Source organism: Stegostoma tigrinum, chromosome 1 (genome assembly GCF_030684315.1).
Source record: "Stegostoma tigrinum isolate sSteTig4 chromosome 1, sSteTig4.hap1, whole genome shotgun sequence".
Taxonomy (NCBI): domain Eukaryota; kingdom Metazoa; phylum Chordata; class Chondrichthyes; order Orectolobiformes; family Stegostomatidae; genus Stegostoma; species Stegostoma tigrinum.
Genome location: NC_081354.1, coordinates 136404190 through 136427168, shown reverse-complemented (window position 1 = coordinate 136427168; position 22979 = coordinate 136404190). Strand labels below are relative to the sequence as shown.

Below are 22979 nucleotides of genomic sequence, written 5' to 3'. Positions count from 1 at the left end.
CAAAATAAACCAAAACTCTCAAGTCCACATTGAAGTACAAATTTTGAAGGATAACTGCAAATGGCATGCTTACTAAGCAGAGCTTCCTTACCTGCCTGTACTCTTCCAAGTCCGTTTTGTTTCCAACCAAAACTATTGGGATATCATATGTGTGTCGAACATGATAGATGAGTTCCTTGAATTCTGCAGCTTCTTGGAATGATCGGCGATCAGTGATGGAATAACAGATTATAAAACCCTCTCCACCTCGCATGTATTGGTCCCTCATGGCTGTGAATTCCGCCTGAAATCAAAAATCAAAAACACAAAAGGAAAATAATGATGCCAATTCCCCCCTACAACACGGTGACCTGATGCTGAACTGCTGTCAAACAGAAAAGAAAACAAAGAACTGTGGCCTGCTGGCAATCAGAAAGAAACAAATAAATCACTGGGAAATCTCAGCAGGTCTGGCAGCATCTGTGGAGAAATAGCAGAGTTAATGTTTCGGGTCCGGTGTCAATGGGGTCAGCGCTTGCTGAAATCTTCCCAGCAATTTCTGTTTGTTTATGACTTTAACTGCAGTCTTCAGACCTTACCGTGCAATGTGAGATGGACATTCAAGAGTAAAAGCCTATCATTGTGCTCATGTTATATTTGGAAAGCCGGATTAGCTCTTCTAGGACAGGGCCATACAGATCATGATGATTCCAAATTGATCCCTCTTGTCTATATCAGGTGAAATGAACTTCATTAGTTTATGGTAAGTGGACCATGCTTATTTGTAGAATTTTTACATTAATGAAGGACAAAACGCAAATATTATTCACAAACATGAATGCAACCCAGTGATCTGCATGAAATTGTAAATCATTGGATTCACAGACTGTTTGCAAACAAACCTCATAATAATGCACTCTGCTATTTGGTGGTTTTGCTAGTTATGATAAGTGCTGATTTTTAAAAAAATCATATATTTAGGTTAATGCATCTGAAAATTGAAGCAAAAACAAAGTTGCTGGAAAAGCCCAGCTGGTCCGGCAGCATCTGTGAAGGAAAAAAAAGAGTCAACATTTCAGGTCCTGTTCTGAGGAAGGATCACTGGACCTGAAATGTGAACTGTTTTTACCTTCACAGATGCTGTCCCCAGACCTGCTGGGCTTTTCCAATAACATTGTTTTTGTTCCTGATTTACAGCATCCACAGTTCTTCTAGTTTTTATTTTGAAAACTGAAGCCTCTGGTTTATTTTGTACAAGGTAGTAAGATATACATTTCACGCAATCTCATGATGCCATATAGAATTGGTGGGATAAGGCACAACATTGTAGAATCTTGTGGATTGAAGACCTGTATTCACAGGTCTCCTCATAGATTATGGAACAAAGTTTATCGTGCTAATATAACTTCTCCCTCATTGTTATTAAGCAATAAACTGTACCTTGTTTAGGTTAAAGCTTCTTGTTATTTAGTCTCAGTTGGATGCTGCAAACTCTCCCAACCATAGTCTGCCAGAAATTAGCATTCAAAACCAAATACAGTATTTCATTAGCATTGCAATCAAAAGCACTGCTGGAATTGGACTGAGTATCAAAGGCTGTAAGAACAATAATTGACAAAAAAAATGAAAATAAAAAGCTTAAAACCTGACTCAGATAACTTTTCTTTAAACAACACACATATGTTCTTTCCAAACCTTTAACCTTTATGGCACTGTTAATGAGAAAACACTGTGAACTTAGGTAATCGAGATAATAGGAACTGCAGATGCTGGAGAATCTGAGATAACAAGGTGTAGAGCTGGATAAACACAGCAGGCCAAGCAACATCAAAGGAGCAGGAAACTGGCATTTCAGGCCTGGACCCTTCATCAGAAATGGGGGAGAGGAAGGGGGTTCTGAAATTAATAGGGAGAAGGGGGGAGGTGGATCGAAGATGGATAGAGGAGAAGATAGGTGGAGAGGAGACAGACAAGTCAAAGAGGCAGGGATGGCGCCAGTAAAGGTGAATGTGGGTGGGGAGGGAGGGAGGGGATAGGTCAGTCCAGGGAGAACGGACAGGTCAAGGGGGCGGGATGAGTTTAGCAGGCAGGAAATGGGGGTGCGGCTTGAGGTGGGAGGAGGGGATAGGTGAGAGGAAGAACAGGTCAGGGAGGCAGAACAATCCCTCTTCCATACCTACACTGGCTCTAAACCCCACCTCTTCCTCTGTTACACTGATGAGCGTATCGGCGCCGCTTCATGCTCCGACGAGGAGCTTGAACAGTTCATCCGCTTCACCAATCCACCCCAACCTTATGTTCACCTGGACCATCTCTAACACACTCCTCACCTTCCTGGACCTCTCTGTTTCCATCTCGGGCAACCACCTAAAAGCCGATATCCATTTCAAGCCCACCGACTCCCACAGCTACCTAGAATACACCTCCTCCCACCCACCATCCTGCAAAAATGGCATCCCCTATTCCCAATTCCTTCGCCTCTGCTGCATCTGCTCCCAAGGTGGGGCATTCCACCCCTGTACATCTCAGATGTCCTCGTTTTTCAAGGACCATACCTTCTCTCCCGCAGTGGCCGAGAACACCCAAAACTGTGTCTCCCACATTTCCCGCAACTCATCCCTCACACCCCATCCCCGCAATAACCACCAAAAGAGAAACCCCCTCATCCTCACATACCACCCCACCAACCTCCAGATCCAACATATCATCCTCTAACAATTCTGCCATCTGCAATCTGACCCCACCACCAAAGACAATTTTCCCTTCCATTCTTGTCTGCTTTCCGGAGGGACCACGCTCTCCGTGACTCCCTTGTCTGCTCCACACACTCCTCTAGCCCCACCATACCTGGTACATTTCCCGGCAACCGCAGGAAGTGCTACGCCTACTACAAGGTTGCAGGAACTACAACTCATATTCCACTTGGGAACCCTGCAGTCCAATGGTATCAATGTGGACTTCACAAGCTTCAAAATCTCCCCTCCCCCTACCACCACCCAAAACCAGCCCAGCTCGTCCCCGCCTCCCTAACCTGTCCTTCCTCTCACCTATCCCCTCTTCCCACCTCAAGCCACACCCCCATTTCCTACCTACTAACCTCATCCCGCCCCCTTGACCTGTCCGTCCTCCTTGTACTGACCTATTTCCTCCCTACCTCCCCACCCACACTCACCTTTACTGACTCCATCCCCGCCTCTTTGACTTGTCTGTCTTCTGTCCACCTATCTTCTCCTCCATCCATCTTCGATCCGCCTCCCCCTCTCTTCCTATTTATTTCAGATCCCCTTCCCCTGCCCCATTTCTGACGAAGGGTCTTGGCCCAAAATGTCAGCTTTCCTGCTCCTCTAATGCTGCTTGGCCTGCTGTGTTCATCGAGCTCCACACCTTGTTATCCCGTGAACTTAGGCAATTGCATTGCACAAAAAAAGTAAAGTTTGAATGACATTGCCATGTCAAACTTGTAAAATTTCTAGTACTGGATTAGTTTTGTCTTTCTTTTCAACTATTGATTTTCACACAATGTTCACATTTCATGCATGGTTCCTGCCAGGAGTGAACCTTAGGCTTAGGGACGTAGTGATTGTAATGAGGCTAGCGAGTGGACATCATAGAATACGAGTTCGCTGATTGGGGTTGTTAATCTAGTCCAATGAGGGAACCCTGGCTGACAAACAAGAACAGGAGTGTCAGCGATCCTCATTACTCTGAGAGCCAGATCCAAGGGAGCTGGATCAGTGTCAAGGGCTTCCAATGTGTAAATAAAAGGTGACTTGGTGACAGGATATTAATCTTTGTGAAGTTACTTCAATGGATGTAGTGGAACAATGAGCGTAGTTTCATTCAAATAAATGATGCAAATAAGGTTTAAAAGAAACAAAGAAAGGGAAATATTCAATGTTAAATTCCTGAAAATAAAGTTGTGAATAAAGTAGGAAAGGATGCCAAAAGGAAAGGGAAAAGAAAAGCTTTCCCAGGTCTTACCATGGTACAAAGCTAGTAACATTGGAACTTTAGAACAGTGTAGAAATCCAACGGTTTTCTGCGCATTATCTCTGTTGCTAACTCCTTTCCAATTGAGACCAGTTGAGAACTTCAATTCTAATGTTGGCTAAACACCGGGGCAAAATTAACACTTTGTCAAATAATGAGTAACTGGGATCATAGCAAAATACTGACTTCATGACTCAGCGTCTTCACAGGCCTCCAAAAGTTAATTTTATAATTTTAGAATGTCAAATGTTTTCATGATGGCCAAAACATGTAGATATTTTTTAAAATGCATTTTTAAAAACCTCAATGTCTATTTTGCACAGTGACAAGTTTGTTTCAATACCTGAAGATTTTAAATTGAAAGTGAAAGGCTCACATTGCTGTGCGTGAATGTTTCAAAGTAATTGATTAGATTTAGACTTTATTGTCATGTGTACTCAAGTACAGAAATGTAGCAGTACTTACAAAAGTGTACACTATTGCCACAAATGGTGCCTTCTTCGGTACCAAGGTACCTTAGTACAAAAAAAAAACTTAGGTACAAAGTAGTTAGAGAAATTAGAGTTAAAAAGTTAAGCATTACCTCATAGAATAAATTTTTAAAAAGTTAATAGTAAATATTAAAGTCTGTTGTAGTTTAGACTAGCAAAATAAAGAAATAAGTTAAAAATTCAACAGTTTTCAGCAAATCCTCTGCTTGTCTCCTCTCTGGGAGACCTCAGCTGCCATGAGTTGCTGAGAAACCAGGCTGCAAGCTGCCACAAGCTGCTGAGAGACCAGGCTGGGACCCACCACGAGCCGCCGAGAATCCAGGCTGAGACCTGTCATGAGCCATTGAGAGACCAGGCTGGGACCACCACAAGAGGCCAAGAGACCAGGCCGAAACCTGCCATGGTGGAGGTGAACATCAAGAGAGGGAAAACACCAAAATTGTGACAAAGTGAGATAAAAGGGAAAAGAAAGAGAAGGAAATGTGAAATAAGCGGGAGGAGCAGAAGTGCACGAGTTAGAGCATTCTACTCCACCGACATCTGGATTTTCTCTCTGTGTGCTGTCATTACTGCTTCTGCATTCTAAGGTTGCCCCTTGACTTGGTGCCAGGTTTAAATTGTCATTTGGGAAAGAGGCAAACCATGGCACAAAGGCTATTAGATCATGACAAGCAGATTTATTTGCAGCAAACGTCATGAACTCTGCTTCACTGCTAACTGCACATTCCAGCCATTGAATTTTCCTTTATAATTAATTTTCAAAAAGTAAATGTCCACCACGAAAGTTAGTTTATATTATCATGAATACTTCAAAAATATGAATAGAATTATTTATGTAATTATACTAGAAAAAATGTTCAAAATGATTTAACAACACAAAAATGAAGATGTTAGATAAAAAAATCTAAAAATAATACAGAAATTCAGAAATTGTAAAGACAGATCATTATCTAATCATGAAGCAAATTTCTCTCTACCATGTTCACTTTTGTGTTTTCATTATAATTGCTAACCTCCAAATGCAATCAGATATAAACTCTTCTTAGATCTATTTTAATTCATTCACCATTATCACTTCATTATTAAAGTTCCAGTTCTTTGAGGGTTGCACTAACATCTATAGCAGACAATCAGAACAAAGTCATTATTATTGTAGTGTTGCATTAAAAGCATGTTTGACTTGAAAGTTTAAAGCCATTTCTCTCTCCACAGAAGCTGTCAGAATTGCTGAGGAGTTGCAGCACGCTTTCATTTTACTTCCAATTTTCAAAATTCAAATTTCCAGTATTTTGCTTTTACTTCATCACTATCTCTACTGACTTGATCTTGAACTCTAGCACTAAACTTTACTAATTAGTGGAATGTGATCATTGCAGGTAAGGCCACCATTTATAGCCCATCCCAATTGCTCCAAAAGGTGGTGGTAAGTGTCTGCAATTCCAGGATTTTGACCCAATGACAGTGAATAAATGGTGATATAGGTCCAAGTGAAGATGGTGTGTGACTTGGAGACTACTAGCAAGTGGTGCTGTTACCTTGCATCTGCTATCCTTGTCCTTCTAGGTGGTCGAGGTTTGCAGGTTCGAAAGATGCTGTCGAAAGAGGCTTAGTGAATAGCTGCCACGCATCTTGTCAATGGTCCACACTATGGTCACTATGCTTCGCCGGTCGAGTGAGTGAAAGGCATGTCGATCACGGGGGGTGCTTTGTCTTGTGGTTTGTTGGAACTGCACTCACTTTGGCAAGTGGCGACGGTTCCATGATACTCCTAGCTTGTATGACATACTTTGAGGAGACAGGACAGTGGTTACTCATCACAGGCTTTGCAGTCTCTCTGGCCTGCTCTTGTAGTCACAGCATTTATATGACTAGTCCAGTTGGGTTTCCGGTCATGATTAGTTTAGCAGTTTAATCTTTCAGATTAATTTGCTTGGCTCCCGTAGCTCTGGATAACAGGGTTACATTCTTTATTAAACTTCATTGTCAGATCATTTATCTGACTGCTTATTCCTAATATTTTGACACATTAAATAAAAACTGAAAAAAACTGTGGGTACTGTAAGTCAAGAACAAAAACAGACATTGCTGGAAAAGCTTATCAGGTCTGGCAGCATCTGTGAAGAAAACTCAGAGTTAATGTTTCGGATCCAGTGACCCTTCCTCAGAACTGAAGGTAGCTAGGAACATGTCAGTTTATATGCAGAAGGTAGGCTGGGGTCTAAGGGGTAAGGAGCAATTGATAGGTGGTGATAGAGCCGAAAGAGAGAGAAGAACAATTGTACAGACAATGCAGTTGGTACCAATCTGACTAGGAGGGCAAATAACTGTGAGTGGCTAACAACAGGTAGTGTGTAATGGCAGAATAAGTGATAACAAGGCCCGGTGTGTGGAGTAAGGGGCTAGGACAGGGGAGAGTTCAAGCCCTAAAATGATTGAACTCGATATTAAGTCTGGAGGGTTCCCAAGCTGAAAATCAGGTGCTGTTCTTCCAGATTGTGTTGAGCTTCACTGGAACACTGCAGCAAGCCTGAGACAGAGATGATGGCCTAGGAACAGGATGGAAATCATAAAACTCCTGCAGTGTGGTAACAGATCCTTCAGCCCAATGAGTCTGCACCAACCCTCAGAGCATCCCACCTAGACCCATCCCCCTATAACCCACCTCATCTCAGCATCCCTGAACACTATGGGCAATTTAGCACGGCCAATCCATCAACCTGCACATCTTTGGACTGTGGGAGGAAATTGGAGCGCCTAGAAGAAATCCACACAGACCCGGACAGAATGTGCAAACTCCACACAGACAGTCGCCCAAGGGTGGAATTGAACCCGGGTTCCTGGCACTGTGAGGCAACAGCTGATGCACAGTGCTACCCCTGAGTATTAAAGTGGCAGGCAACTGAACTCTCAGAATCATATTTCAGGCAGGATGTAGATGTTTTGAAAAGCAGTCACCCAGTCTATGCTTCATGTCCCAGTGTAGAGGAGATCACATTGTGAGCAGCGAATGCAACAGACTAGATTGTGGGAAGTGCAGGTGAATTGCTGCCCCACCTGGGAGGTGTGTTTGGATCCTTGGATACTGGGGAAGAAGGAGGTAAATGGGCAAATGTTACACCTTTGGCGGTTACAGGGCAAGGTGTTGTGGAACTATGGGGGTTTTGGGAGTGAAGGAAGAGTGGACCAGGATGTCCCAGAAGAAACGGTCCCTGTGGAAGATGGACAAGGGAGGGTGGTGGGTGGGAGTATGCGTCTGGTGGTATACTCTTACTGGAGGTTGCAGAAATGGCATCTGATGATCTTCTGGATGTGGATTCTGATAGGATGGTAAGTAAGGACAAGGGGAGCTTGTTGTGGTAGGGTAGATCGAGGGTGAGGGCGGAAGTGCTGGAGGCCGGTCAGACCTGGTTGAGGGCCCTGTCGACAACGGTGCTGGGGAATCCTTGGTTGAGGAAGAAAGCGGACATTTCAGAGGCTCCCTAGATGAAGTTGGCCTCTTTGGAACAGATGTGATGGAGATGGAGGAACTGAGAGAATAGAATGGAGTCTTTAAGGGAAGCTGGGTGCGAGGATGTACAGTCCAGGTAGCTGTGGAGTTTGGTGGGTTTATAGTGAATATTAGTGGCCTGTCTATCCCCAGAAATGAAAACAGAGATGTCAAGGATGGGAAGGGATGAGTCAGAGACAGACCTGGTGAAAGTGAGGACAGTGTGGAAATTGGAAGTGAAATTGATTAACTTTTCCCAATTCTGGATGAGAGAGGGGAGCAGCACCAATATCTTTGATATATCAGAGTAAGTGTTGCGGTTGGGGTCTGGAATAGTACAGGAACAAGGAATATTCCATGTATACCACGAAGAAACAGGTATAACGGGGCCCATGTGGGTACCCATGCCATCCCTCTGACTTGAAGTAAATGAGAAGAGGTAAAAGGGAAGTTGTTGAGAGTGAGGACGAGCTCGGACAAGTGGAGGAGGATGGTGGTGGGTGGGGACGGTTCAGGCCTTCACTCCAAGAAGAAGCAGAGAGCCAGAGACCATCCTGCTGAGGGATGCATGTGTAAGGGGATTGTGCCACCATGTTAAAAGAGGAGGGGGCTGGAGCCACAAACTGGAGATTCTAAAACTGGTACAAAGCATCAGAGGAATCATGGGTGTATGTGGGCAGGATGGACCGGGGGAGAGAAGACTGAGTCCAGGTTGGAAGAGATGAGTTCTGTCGGGCTGAAGGAAGGGAGGGTCATGGGACCCAAAATGTTAACTCTGTTTTTTGCTTCACAGATGCTGAGCTTTTCCAACAACTTCTGTTTTAATTCAACATATTATTTGGAACACCACTCTCTATTCTGGGTAAACGTGTTTAGGAAAATATAGAATATAATAGTACAGGCATGGTTTTCTACTATTTGTAGTAATTGTGTGAGCAGTGGATGGGGAATACACAACTATATCTTTGAGGAGTCAGCATGAGCCTGTGTGAGTATTGGGGTCAGATCTCATCATCATGCAGTCAGTGAGCTTTTAGCTTTAGTGATGCTCCCAATAGGTGTTGATTTTGAAGTGGGCAACATGGATGCTTTTCAAAGACATGTAACGCAAGTTTAAAAAAGGAGAAAGAAGCAACAGAGTGGAGCTGTCAATAACATATATTCTGGATTGACAGCATTAAGTACATAAGCTTCAAATCCCACAGAAAATATCCCTCAAGCTTCATCCAGATTTACTTGACAGCAGCTATAGATCATTTTTGTATAATTCAAAAGGAGTGTTCATTTAACCTTTACATTCTAATGTTTCTTTAAGTCTTAGTCATGTGAAAAAACTTGCACCCTTGTGAAAAATAATTGAATTTACAATATCTTTCAAGTTGTCTTTCTCACTCTTGAAAACTCTTCTGATCTTCCTTCTGAACTAACGGCATCACAGTATCTCAATCCTTAAGCAGAACTTGCTTCTCTTTGGGATGAAGTGGTTAATTTTGATTGTGAATTGTTATTTCTTCACTAAAATGAAAACTAACAATGATTTATATGAGGGAACTAAATCTGATACCTCCAGGCTTGCAGACACCACAAAGCCGAGTGGGAGGGTAAACTGTGAGGACGATGCAGAGATGCTTCATTGTGATTTCGACAAGTTGAGTGAGTGGGCAATGTGGATAAATGCGCAGCTATTCATTTTGGTAACAAAAACAAGAAGACAGATTATTATCTAAAAGATGATTGGGAATGGAGGAAGTGCATCGAGACTTGTGTGTCCTTGAATACCAGTCACCAAAAGTAAGAATGCAGGCACAGCAAGCAGTGAAGAAATCAAAATTATGTTGGTCTTTGTAATGCGAGAATTTGAGCACAGGAACAAGGATGTTTTGCTGCAATTGTACAGGGCTTTGGTGAGACCACATCTGGAGCATTGTGGGCAGTTTTGGTTTCCTTATCTGAGGAAGGATGTTCTGATCGTGGAGGGAATGCAACTAAGGTTTACCAGGCTAATTCCTGAGATGGCTGGTCCAAAGTATTGAGGAAGACTGGATTAGTTACGATTGCACTGACTGATGTGTAGAACAATGAGGGGAATCTCATAGAAACCTATAAAATTCTAACAGGACAAGACACGGATCTTCCCAATAATGATTTATATGAGGGAACTAAATCTGATACCTCCAGGCTTGCAGACACCACTAGCAGTCACAGTCTGAGGCTAGGGGGTAGGCCGTTTTAAGACTGAGATGAGGATGAATTTCTTCACCCAGAAGGTGGTGAGCCTGTGGAATTCTCTGCCACAGAAAGTGGATTAGACCAAAATATTGAATGTTTTCAAGAAGGAGTTATATATAGTTTTCAGGGCTAAAACGATCAAAGGATATGGAGATTAAGCAGATGCATGGTACTGAGTAGCTTGTATGATCAGCTACGAGCGTATTGAAATGACAGAACAGGCTTAAAGGGCCAAATAACCTAATATTGTCCTTATTTTCTATGCTTCTATGTTGATAAGATGAACAATCTTGTCCACATCTTCTGAAGCTTTCAGAATTTATTAGAAAATCCATCATAGATTTTCTTCTAATGAACACTGCAGCATACATTCTTCAAAAACATTTATAAGCAAATCAGTCTGAGGTCATGAAAGGCCTCAAATCATGAAGGGCATTGCATAAATGCACGTTATCTTTTAAGTCTTAAGTTTTTTTGACCTTGATTCCCAAAATTCAGACTGTACATTCTGCTCAAAAGTCAAACTCACTTTTTCAAATCCATTGCCTGTGACATTCTGATGTTGTGACACTGTCTGTCGCCATCCATACATTATTTCAAAAGTAATTGAAACAGAGCACTTAGCTGAAGAATGTAATGCCAACATCAAATCTATTGCAAACAACTCATCCAAAGCTTCACGGGAACAGTTCATCTCAATAGCTATGTTGGAGATGGGAGGCTGCAGCAGTAAGCTGATTTGCAACTTGTCCCCATGATCCCAGGCCACAGTGTGGTCATTGTGGACTTAATAGTATCACTACCTTAGAAGACTGCACCCACTATGGACAAGAGAACTGCTCTTCAATATCTGGTGTTGAAATTGCATTCCTTCTCTCTCAAATTGCTCTTTGGCCTCACTGTGCTTTCCATTTGCATCTCCATTTAGAACAGTTATAATGTGGATAAATAGGAGTTAACCACTTTAGAAGCAAAAATAGAAAGGCAGATTATTATCTGATTGGCCGTAAATTGACTGAGGGGGATGCTCTTGAGATCTGGATGCCCTGTGCACCAGTCACTGAAAGTAAGCAAATGCAGTGCAGCAGGCAGGAAAGCAGTCAAACTGTATGTTCACCTTCATTGCGAAAGGTTTCATGTACAGGAACATGGATGTCTCGTTGTAAAGTTGTAAAGATTATAACACAAACAGCGATAATTTCAACATGTTTCCTCACACCATCATTTGCAGATATTCAACTCCAGAGAAATTTTTACCACCCATTTCAACTCTTCACATTTATACTTAACCAATTCCTCCTTGTTCCAGTTGTTTGGACTACAGAGACAATTTTATGATTCCATTCTAAATTTGCCAAGTATGAACCTTTAATGGTTTTGATGGAATACATTTTGTCAGTTATAATAATGTGAAGATGTCTATCCAAACACTCCTGGCTTGAAAACTTCACAAAATGAAGCACTGAATGTGGTGACCAGTTTTCCCTGAACTAAACTCGCTTCTTCTGCTAGGACAAACTTAAAACTGGCTTCCAACTTAATTCTTCTGAATTTCTGAGGCTTCTGCTCGGCCAGTGGCCATGAAATGTTTTTCCTATCTGTCAGAAATGCAACAACGTAGACATTATCTATTGACACTAAAGGAAATCCTGCCAGGCACTTGGTCACAGTCACAGACGTTCTCAGAATTGATGTGCTTTTCAATGATCTTCTAGCCTGTTTAAAGAAGTTGCCTTTACAGAACTGTTGAATGAAAGCAAAGTAATACCGATTTTGGGAATCTGAAATAACCACACAGAATGTGGGTGAAACTCAGCAGGTCTGGAGGCATTTGTAGAGAGAAGAACAGTCATGTTGTGTCTGGTATGACTCTTTCTCAGAACTGTTCTGAGTTTCTCCAATATCCTTTGTGCTTATTTCACCTTAACAGAACTGGCCCACATCTATCTGCCCTCTACTTTGAAATCCTAATCACAATACATCTTTCATGATAATATTTATCCTTGAAGCAGTCCTATAATGACTAAGTTTATAAAATTTTATGTACCATAGTTATACATTCTTTGAAACTCAGGTTCTCTACTTATGGCAATTAATATCAGCAATGGGAATCTTGGACATAGTGAACAGAAGCCCCAGAGTATCCCGGCTCACAATCTAGGCACAAAACCGTCCAAATAGCTTGAAATAGAATTTCCAGAGTTTCGATACATTCAAGCATTTTACACCTGTATATCAAACTCTCCAATTGAAAACATCACATCCCCAAATTGCAAATTCAAGCACCAAATGTGTTTGTTTGGAGGGTTCCCTCACTTTTTGATCAAACTTTCAGGCACATCAGAGATGAATGATATAGTTCTGGCGTTTAATTACAACTTTTTCATTATTTTACAAAATATATCTTTACCAGAATCTGCTTCGCATTCGTTTTCTTTTTCGAAGGGAAAATTTGTTTGAGATAGCAATTTTCTCAGAGACAGCATTAAAACACAATTGAATGCCGTTGCCAGTGGCCGGAATGGTGATGGGTATTTACCTGAATCAGAGGATGGTTGGTAGGAACCTCACCATCTTATCACTTCCACTTCAATGAAGTCCCATGGGATATTGATACTAAAAATAAGCATGAGGTTATACCTCCACAGGTTGCTTCCCACTTTTCAACACTCGCAGCTGGCTGCAAGAAAGATCTATTTTTCATCCAGTTTTTACATTTCAATTCACACAAAGTTCAATGGCTCAGAAATGAAGAAGGCAATTGCAAGCTTTCTTGAAAGACAGAAAGAGGAATTTTACAGTTTAATAATCCAGAGGAGAGTGCTCTGGCCACAAACACACATAAAAACACAGGTCTGAAGTTATTATTAGGAAGAACATTGCATGTAGAAATTAAGGTCAAAGTACATAGCTTCAGAAATCCTTATTCTTCTCATGTGTTAGATTTTATCTGAGCCCACAATTTTTTCATCAATGATTTGTCTCCTCTGCAGTGGCCAAACTTATAGATATCTTGATATCTTTATATCTCTAAGTTCTTCGTGAATGGGCATTTCTCTGGTTTCCTTTCCACTACGTACTGCCTTCTGAGAGAAACTCAGGGGGAGACAGAGACTAAGTCTTCCAGTTCTGCTGTTAGGAATCCATAACATTCTCTCCCTTTCTCCCCAAAAGAACTTGCCTGAATTACTGTTCCATTGTTTACTTCCGAATTTGGCTTGTCAGTTCTGAGTTCATAGAATCATTGAATTCCTACAGTGCAGAAGCAGGCCATTTGGCCCATTCAGTCCACTTTGACCTGCCAAAGAGTATCCCCATCAGGACCATCCCTTATCCTATGCTGTGACCCTTTCCCTTGGGTAATCAACCTAGCCTGCGCATGCCTGGGCACTATGGCAATTTAGCAGGGCCAATCCATATAATCTGAGCATCTTTGGATAATTTGTAGTTGACATATATTCCAATACATAAGATTTCCAGAAATCGACAAAAGATACAGATTTGAATGATTGGTTTCGTGTTAATTTTACTTCAGACTGGGTCTATTTTATGGATGTTTTCATGAACTGACTTATCTTGTGGTCAGCTGGTCATGACAGCCATTCTAAGTCAGTATTTATCTTTTGACAAAAAAGTAGCCCATGAAATGTGCCATCTATTAAAATCAGATGATGCAAGTTAAAAATTGATGGCACATTTTTACCACAACCATTTCAATTACACACAAGTGTTCTTGCTGTTTCTTCAAGCACATGGATTTTATATGTTCTCAGAGTGAACAGGATGCTTGACACTCCTGTTTATATCTATCAGCCAGGGCTACCTGATTGGGGCTGTTAAGCTGATCCAATCAGGGAACGCATATTCTATGAGGTCCACATGGCTGACGTCATTCAACTCTCTGCACCATGCATATAGAAATCCATCAAAAGCAACATTACAAAGATTTGAAATATTCCCAAATGCTTTTAAAACTTCAAAACAGACAGTTTTTTTTCTCTCCCTCTGTTCCTTGATCCCAGTCTGTTTCTCTTTCCTATTTACTTTATGACATCTATAAAGTATGATATAGTATAAAGACTGATACAGATGAATAATCAAACCATGAGAGCGATGATTTTCATACCATGTGAATAAAGGAAGGAATTGCTTGTCCTGTGCCCTTTTAGAATCAAGAATGCTATTGCCATTTTTGTATTTTCAATACAAATTCAATATTTCACTTTTTAGCAGATTATTTGCCACATTAATTTGTCACTATGTAATTACAACCCACATTGAAGGTGTTACAGAGATATGCCAATGCTGGAGAATCTGAGATAACAGGATGTGAAGCTGGATGAACACAGCAGGCCAAGCAAATTTGTTTTTATGTAATAATATAGCAAAATATTCAGACAATGAACAGAGAACCTACTTAACAAAGCACACAGCTTTGTATGAAAGTTTACACCTCATCACTCTCCAGAAAGATTGAATATGTTTTTCTCACAGCATCATCTGCAAGTGTAACTGGACGAACAGCAAATACTCCTGTTTTGTTGGTGCATCTAGAACAGAGAACATTACAGCACGGTACGGGCCCTTTGGCCCTCGATGTTGTGCCGACCGGTCATACCGATCTGAAGCCCATCTAACCTACACTATTCCATGTATGTCCATATGCTTATCCAGTGACGACTTAAATGTACCTAAAGTTGGCGAATCTACTACAGTTTCAGGCAAAGCATCTATTTATAATATATTTGTGACACTGTTCATGAACCTCTGAATGTTCTCAATTATTGGTTGCAAGATTTACATAGCTCTAACATGCTCTCAGAGTTGGGGTAAAGGGACCAGGGTGCAGTGGGGCAGGGGGAGTAGGGGTGGGAAGGAATAGAGTGTAAATACTCAATAAGATTGCAAGAACAGAATGAAAGCCTGTCATCCCAGCTCTGAAATTAAATGCCAAGAAACAAAACTCCTAGAGTAAACCTGAAAAATATTGAGTCACTTAATTGAAATAACTTAATACAAGCAAAAGCACAGCGATTAAAAATAAACCTGAAATCAAGCAGACAGATTGGTGCAAATCCACTCTACTGTGCGTGAGAAGATAAATCTGATGTGGAGCAGATTACTAGCATATATTGTTAAAATAAGAAAGTTTTATGCATTTCTCAGAGGAATTGGGTCTTCTCAACAAATTTGAGTCAGGGTTATTAAAACTGCAAAACTGTGCAGAGGACGGCTAGCTAAACTAAATTTGTTTTTATGTAATTAAATAGCAAAATCTTCAGACAAAGAATAGAGAACCTACTTAACAAAGCGCACAACTTTGTATGAAAGTTTACATCTCATCACACTACAGAAAGATTGAATGTGTTTTTTACAGCATCCTCTGTAAGTGTAACAATATTGTGACTAAATGTGAACATTTTGACAATGCTATTGTGAAGGCTAACATTGAGGTTTTCCATTCCTTATGAAAGATGATTTTGCCATATCCCTATGGTGCGGCTTCCCATCCTACAGCTTTGCAGGCCACCACAACACTTCATGCAGAGGCCACATTCAAACATAGTAACATTGTTATTCCTTTTGTTTTCTTTTAAAGACAGCATTTTAAATGTAATCAAAAATGACTTCTGATATCTCAATTAATTGAAAGCTTTCAAATTTGAAGAGGCAATTAACATAATCTATGAGAATAAAGACTTACTTATACTGTCCTGGGAAGATATGTAAATTTCTGAAAAGACATCATGAAGGGTCTAGGCCCGAAACATCAGCTTTTGTGCTCCTGAGATGCTGCTTGGCCTGCTGTGTTCATCCAGCTACACATTTTGTTATCTTGAATTCTCCAGCATCTGCACTTCCCATTATCTCTGATCAACTTCTGAGGTTGTTCCTTCGTAGGTCATCATAGAATCCTTTACAGTGTGCATACATGTCATTCAGCCCAACAAGTCCACTCTGACTGTCCGAAGAGCCTCCTACCCAGATCCAGGGCCCCCCCATCCTAACCCTGCACCTCCCACAGCTAATCCACCAAGCCTATACATCCCTGGACACTATGGACAATTAAGCATAGTCAATCCACCTAACCTGCACATCTTTGGACTGTGGGAGGAAAGCTGAGCACCCGGAGGAAATCCATGCAGACTCAGGGCAGAATGTGCAAAGTCAACACAGACAGCAGTTATTATGGAATTTTGGAATTAATGAAGTTTAACATTGCCATACTTCTGGAGAACTACCGAAAATATATAATAACTAATGTAGATAGTACGCAATTCCAGCAGCCTTTTGGGAATAGTTTGGAAAACTTAAAGACTGGCAGAATAGGATGGGAAGAAACCTTGCCTTTCTATCACAACGCCACTTTTCAGCAGTGAAATGTCACCCAGAGTGCGAGTGAGCCACCTACCTTGCTAATTAAAGGTCTATTTCTGCCTCTGCTACATTTTGCCAATGGATGGAGAGACAACCAGCTTAGCCTTCTAGTGGGTTCTAGGAGAAGGTGAGAATTTGAACCTTTGTCCAACAGACAGTGCCTGGTGCAAAGCCCCTTGCCGATAACCCGCTAACTCAACTTTGTCCTTCCGAACTGGCTTCAGCAGCCCAGCCTTCACTAACTTAATGAGGAGATCACATGGTCATTGATGCATCGTCACATTCCAGGCATGGCCTCAGCAATGGCTACTGCTACGACAGAGGTTACTGATCTTCCAGTCCTAGGACTGGCCCAACGACACGTGAGAGTAAGTCACTGTCCTTGTTGGCCCTGGATCCCCAGCTCACCAAAACAGGAACCTTCCATTCCCCCCAACCTGTCTCCCAAATTTTAATCCCAATAACTGGACTCCTGGCACCTTGACTGAATCTTGCCTTCAACACAATTGTCTGTAGAAATTTCCAACACCTTCTTCTAAAATGGAATATTGAAATTCACTGATACCATACGATCACAGAGAAAAAATACAGGCTGGCCGTCATGGGAGAGATACTTCATAAGCGTGGGACTGTAAACTTCTTCTATACACTTAGATAATGATTTCAATGTAATCAGATATGAGAATGTAAGAACTGGAAGTAGGTATACATAATTCAACCCCTCAAGCCTGCACTAGCACATGTTATGATCATGACAGATCTCATCCTGGCTTCAACGTTACTTTCCTGACGACTACCTATAACCTTTAAAATCAGTACTAATTAAAAATCTATCTCCCCCCTAAATGTATGCAGTGTTCTTCTGTCCATTGTACTCTCAGGTACAAAATTCCACAGACTAATGTGTCTTTGAGAAAAGCCATTCCTCCTTTCAGTTTTAGGGAAACATTCACACTTTGTCTACCTTTTCAATCCCTCTGCAGCATCTTCCAGACCTCAATTAGATCTCTCCATATGACCATTAAAACAAACCTTTCATCTTTGGGATCACCGTGAACTGTCTCCAGTTGGATTACATCCTTCCTTTAGAAACTGGATACAGTAGTCCAAATGCATAATGCGACTCCCACCTATCCGCCCCAACCTTCTGATTGAGCAACTGCCATTATCCCTACCTGCATCCACCTATCATCATAAGATAATAAAATGTGAGGCTGGATGAACACAGCAGGCCAAGCAGCATCAAAGGAGCACAAAAGCTGACGTTTCGGGCCTAGACTCTTCATCAGAGAGGGGGAATGGGGTGAGGGTTCTGGAATAAATAGGAAGGGGGGGGAGGCGGACCGAAGATGGAGAGTAAAGAAGATAGGTGGAGAGAGTATAGGTGGGGAGGTAGGGAGGGGATAGGTCAGTCCAGGGAAGACGGACAGGTCAAGGAGGTGGGATGAGGTTAGTAGGTAGATGGGGTCTAGGCCTGAAACGTCGGCTTTTGTGCTCCGTTGATGCTGCTTGGCCTGCTGTGTTCATCCAGCCTCACATTTTATTATCTTGGATTCTCCAGCATCTGCAGTTCCCATTATCTCCACCTATCATCATCCCACCTACCTTCACCAGCATCCCCCTCTAATTATTTCCCAGCTCCCTTCCCCCTCCCCAGTTCTGAAGTGTCCCGACCAGAAACACCAGCTTTCCTGCTCCTCTGATGCTGCCTGACCTGCTGTGTTCCTCCAGCTTCATACTGTGTTGTCTCTGACTCCAGCTTTTGCAGCTCTTGGTATCTTCGAGCAACTTACTTTCCCATTTATTTTCGCGTGGTTCGACAGGAACAGTCCATGGGTTATCCATTTATGCATAAGAAGGTGAGTGAAGATGTTCAATGGAAATCTATTATATCATATGTCATCGTAGATTTGTATTTTCCCTTCCTTTGCTTTCTATCCAGGCACATCCCTCCCACCGCCCCCCACCGAAAAGAATGCGTAGGAAAATCAATCCAAGTATTCCCTCTCTTCTGTATGATAGTTCCATGTTCCTGAAAACAAACATTTAATTCTATCATAAGATAATAAAATGTGAGGCTGGATGAACACAGCAGGCCCAGCAGCATCTCAGGAGCACAAAAGCTGACGCTTCGGGCTGAGACCCTTCATCAGAGAGGGGGATGGGGTGAGGGTTCTGGAATAAATAGGGAGAGACGGGGAGGTGGACCGAAGATGGAGAGAAAAGAAGATAGGTGGAGAGAGTATAGGTGGGGAGGTGGGGAGGTGGGGAGGGGATAGGTCAGTGCAGGGATGACGGACAGGTCAAGGAGGTGGGATGAGGTTAGTAGGTAAATGGGGGTGCGGCTTGGGGTGGGAGGAAGGGATGAGTGAGAGGAAGAACAGGTTAGGGAGGCAGAGACAGGTTGGACTGGTTTTGGGATGCAGTGGGTGGAGGGGAAGAGCTGGGCTGGTTGTGTGGTGCAGTGGGGGGAGGGGACGAACTGGGCTGGTTTAGCGATGCAGTTGGGGAAGGGGAGATTTTGAAACTGGTGAAGTCCACATTGATACCATTAGGCTGCAGGGTTCCCAGGCGGAATATGAGTTGCTGTTCCTGCAACTTTTGGGTGGCATCATTGTGGCACTGCAGGAGGCCCATGATGGTACTGTTCCTGCAACCTTTGGGTGGCATCATTGTGGCACTGCAGGAGGCCCATGATGGTGCTGTTCCTGCAACCTTTGGGTGGCATCATTGTGGCACTGCAGGAGGCCCATGATGGTGCTGTTCCTGCAACCTTCGGGTGGCATCATTGTGGCACTGCAGGAGGCCCATGATGGTGCTGTTCCTGCAACCTTCGGGTGGCATCATTGTGGCACTGCAAGAGGCCCATGATGGTGCTGTTCCTGCAACCTTCGGGTGGCATCATTGTGGCACTGCAGGAGGCCCATGATGGTGCTGTCCTGAGATGCTGCTTGGCCTGCTGTGTTCATCCAGCCTCACATTTTATTATCTTGGATTCTCCAGCATCTGCAGTTCCCATTATCTCTGATACTATTTAATTCTATCTGTTAACTGCTCATGGTTGCTACCTTCTCAAACTGAGGAAAAAGGATTAATCTATACTTTTCAGACACATTCTGCTGTTTCCTAACTGATATGTTTTTATTTCCTCTCGAAGAAAGGAGCTGACCGCTCTCGATTTTCTAAACTTAAAATAAAATCCCATTTCCCTTTGCACCAGGTGCACCAGCAGGCTATGCTATCGAGCCAAAGCAGCAGACGGCAGTCTCCTGCTGCTGGCTTCACAGCCAATGCCAAATGCTGAACTCATATTGGTTCTGCTGCAGCAAACTGCATCTTACATTTGAACTTATTTGCACAATACATATACCTTGTTAATTTCCTTCTCACAGTTTGAGCTTAAAAATTGATGTTATTTTCTGGGGTACCATAGCAGACGTGGAGTGGGAGGAAGAGATTTGCCGTTACCCAACACCCCAGTGACCTGACCGAGATTGGATGCTCATCACAAAGGGGTCTGCTAATACTGAATCATGCCCTAATATGCAGACAGTGCACAGCTTGATTCAACACAAACATGATACACCACTGTACATGCCAGTCATGTTGAACGAAGATATTAAGTGGTGAATGGGTTCTGTCAAAGTAGCAAAAGAATCAGTGGGGTTATAAACAATCATTTTCTGTTCTAAATACAATTAAGGGAAAAGACTTTCTGGTTAATGCCATGGTGATTACTAGACATTTTCGGAATGGCAATTTAACAACAATTATGGTAGCAAATGTGTCATTTGAAACCTCAAAGAACATTTAGTGTTGAAAAACCGCCCTTTGAATCTGCATGAGATACAGTTTTAATTGTTTCACTGTGTACTCAACCTCATGGCAATCCATGGCTAAATTTAGTAAACCATTTGCACTTTAAAAAGAGCATTCTGTTACAAATTGACTCCCTGATGCTAAGATTGCTATTATACAATTTGGAAGCAAATCTTAAGCATAATTGAGCAGTGTCACTCTGTGTTACTGTGACAACTATTGCATTTTGGAACCAAGTGGAAAACAAGTCCTGGTGATCCATATTTGTCGCCTCTGTCATTGTTAGATCAAGTGTGATAGTGTGGTGATGGCAGCTGGTGTGAAGTTGCCATGGTAATCAGCAATGGCTGCAACCAATTTGGGAAGTCTGGATTCAGTTGGAGCTGGAAATCAACTGTTTCATATGTTTGAGGTTCACCAAACCATAGGATGAGGTGGCAAGGCCCATGTTTACCTCAGCCAAAGTCAGAAGTCACACAACACTAGGTTACAGTTCAACAGGTTATTTGAAATCACAGGCTTTCGAAGTGCTGCTTCTTCATCAGGTGAAGTTGTCCACCCCAGTCCAACACCGGCACCTCAGCATCATGGCTACATCAGCCAAGATGGAGATCAAGCCCTGTTTTGTTGACATTATTTTGAACCATGTGCTTGCAGTCTCATCATGTGAGCTAACCAGCCTCTCACAGTGATAAGCAAGGTGGTAAATTATGAGGTAGCAAGGTGTCAAGCTGGATGAACATCAGAGGAGCAGGAAGGCTGGCATTTCAAAAAAAATTTTCTGAAGAAGGGTCTTGGCCCGGAATGTCAGCCTTCTTGCTCCTCTGATGCTGCTCGGCCTGCTGTGTTCATCCAGCTTGACACCTTGTTATCTCAGATTCTCCAGCACCTGCTGTTCTTACTATCTCTGGTAAATTATGAGGACAGGTTGAACACTCTATATTCACATTCTCCTTGACAATGTTTTGAAAGATCCACTCTTATACAGAGGCTACTGGAAGAATATTATTAAATTGGAGAGGGTTCAGAAAAGATTTCCCAGGATGTTGCCAGGAATGGAGGGTTTGAGTTACAAAAATAGGCTGGATAGCCTAGGACGTTTTTCACTGGAGCATAGGAGGTTGAGGGGTGACATGATAGAGGTTTATGAAATCATAAGAGTCATAGGCAAAATGAAAAACAGGGGTCTTTTCCATAGGGTGGGGAAGTTCAAAACTCAGGGGCATATTTTAAGGTTAGAGGAGAAAGTTTTAAAAAGAACATGAGGGGCAACTTTTTTTTTTACACACAGGGTGGTTCGGATGTGGAATAAACTCCAGAGGAAGCGGTGGGTGCAGAACAGTTACAACATTTAAAAAACATTTAGTTAAGTACATGAATAGGAAATGTTAGGACGGATATGGTCCAAAAACAGGCATGTGGGACCATGTTAATTTCGGGAACATGGTCAGCACGGACTGGTTGGACCGAAGGGTCTGTTTCCATGCTGTACGAATCTATGGCTGCATTCAATAATTGCAGATCACCCTTCAACATATGTGTGAGCCTGCTACTCGGATCACAGTGAAATATCCATAAATTTTGAAATGTGTTATCCTCCGAGCAGAAGCATATGTTAATTCAGTGTAAGAAACTGCAAAAAGAAGACTATAAAGAATAAAGCTCAGCATGTAACTCTGCAAAATGAGTGAACTCTATGGGGGAGATTTTCAAGTGCTTGGCCATCCTGCTTGTGTAGTCTCTGGCAGTTGAAAATTACAAGGAAGTATCCACAACTGTGAATTGCACAGTAGTCCCTTATTCTGCAAACCCAGTAAATAAAAGGCTCAGAAATACTTAAGATAACATACATACACAGATCTTGTTTTGTAAATCACTTAACATTTTCAAAAGTTTACCTATGTGTGTGTCAACATTGTGACTGAACAGGATTTTTATCCACATGTTCCTGGCACGCCTGATCCTGTCAGAATTCTCCGGATCAACAACCTACCCACAAGGTGCCTCTGCTAGCATCTGCACATCTTCAAGTGGACATTTCATCCAACTGCTGCGGAAGAGTATGGACAGATCTAGGCTTTTTTTTCACAAACCTGTCTATTTTCTTTCAAGGAAACCACAATAAAGCCAGGTTTTTAACATAAGGCGTGTTCCCATTCAGCCAGGGCTTGTCCCTGTCAAAGTACTGCCTTCCTGCTTCAAGCAGGAGACAGAACTTTGGATAAGTTTTTGAAGATGTCGTGGCACGTTCCTATTTGGGTACAATGCCACCATGAGCAGGAAAGCTGCTGCTTGGGCGGTTGTGTACTTACAGAATACTGATCTACTAAACCTGTCAAAGATTTTGAGTGGCTTTAGAGTCAGTCCCAGCAAGGTGAAGCTCATGTTTATCTATGACTTGTCTTTCATAAGATGATGAAATATAGGGGCAAACCTAGGCCATTCAGCCCATTGAGACTGCTCCGCCATTCGATCATAGCTGGTATGCTTCTCAAACTCACTGTCCTGCCTTCTCCCCAGAACCCTGAACTCTTTACTAATCAAGAATCTACCTGTCTCTGTCTTCAATACACTCAATGACTTGGCCTTTGCAGCTTCTGAGGCAA

The 22979-nt window shown here is 42.3% G+C and overlaps 1 protein-coding gene across 1 annotated transcript in view; it reads right to left on the bottom strand.

Annotated features, from left to right (window-relative positions):
- The window catches only part of LOC125456145 (GTP-binding protein Rit2-like), a 297799-nt gene that overhangs the window by 135185 nt on the left and 139635 nt on the right, over window positions 1-22979 (bottom strand). Inside the window, 1 exon segment of the mRNA XM_048538926.1 lies at window positions 92-283. Coding sequence (XP_048394883.1) covers window positions 92-283 — 192 coding nt within the window.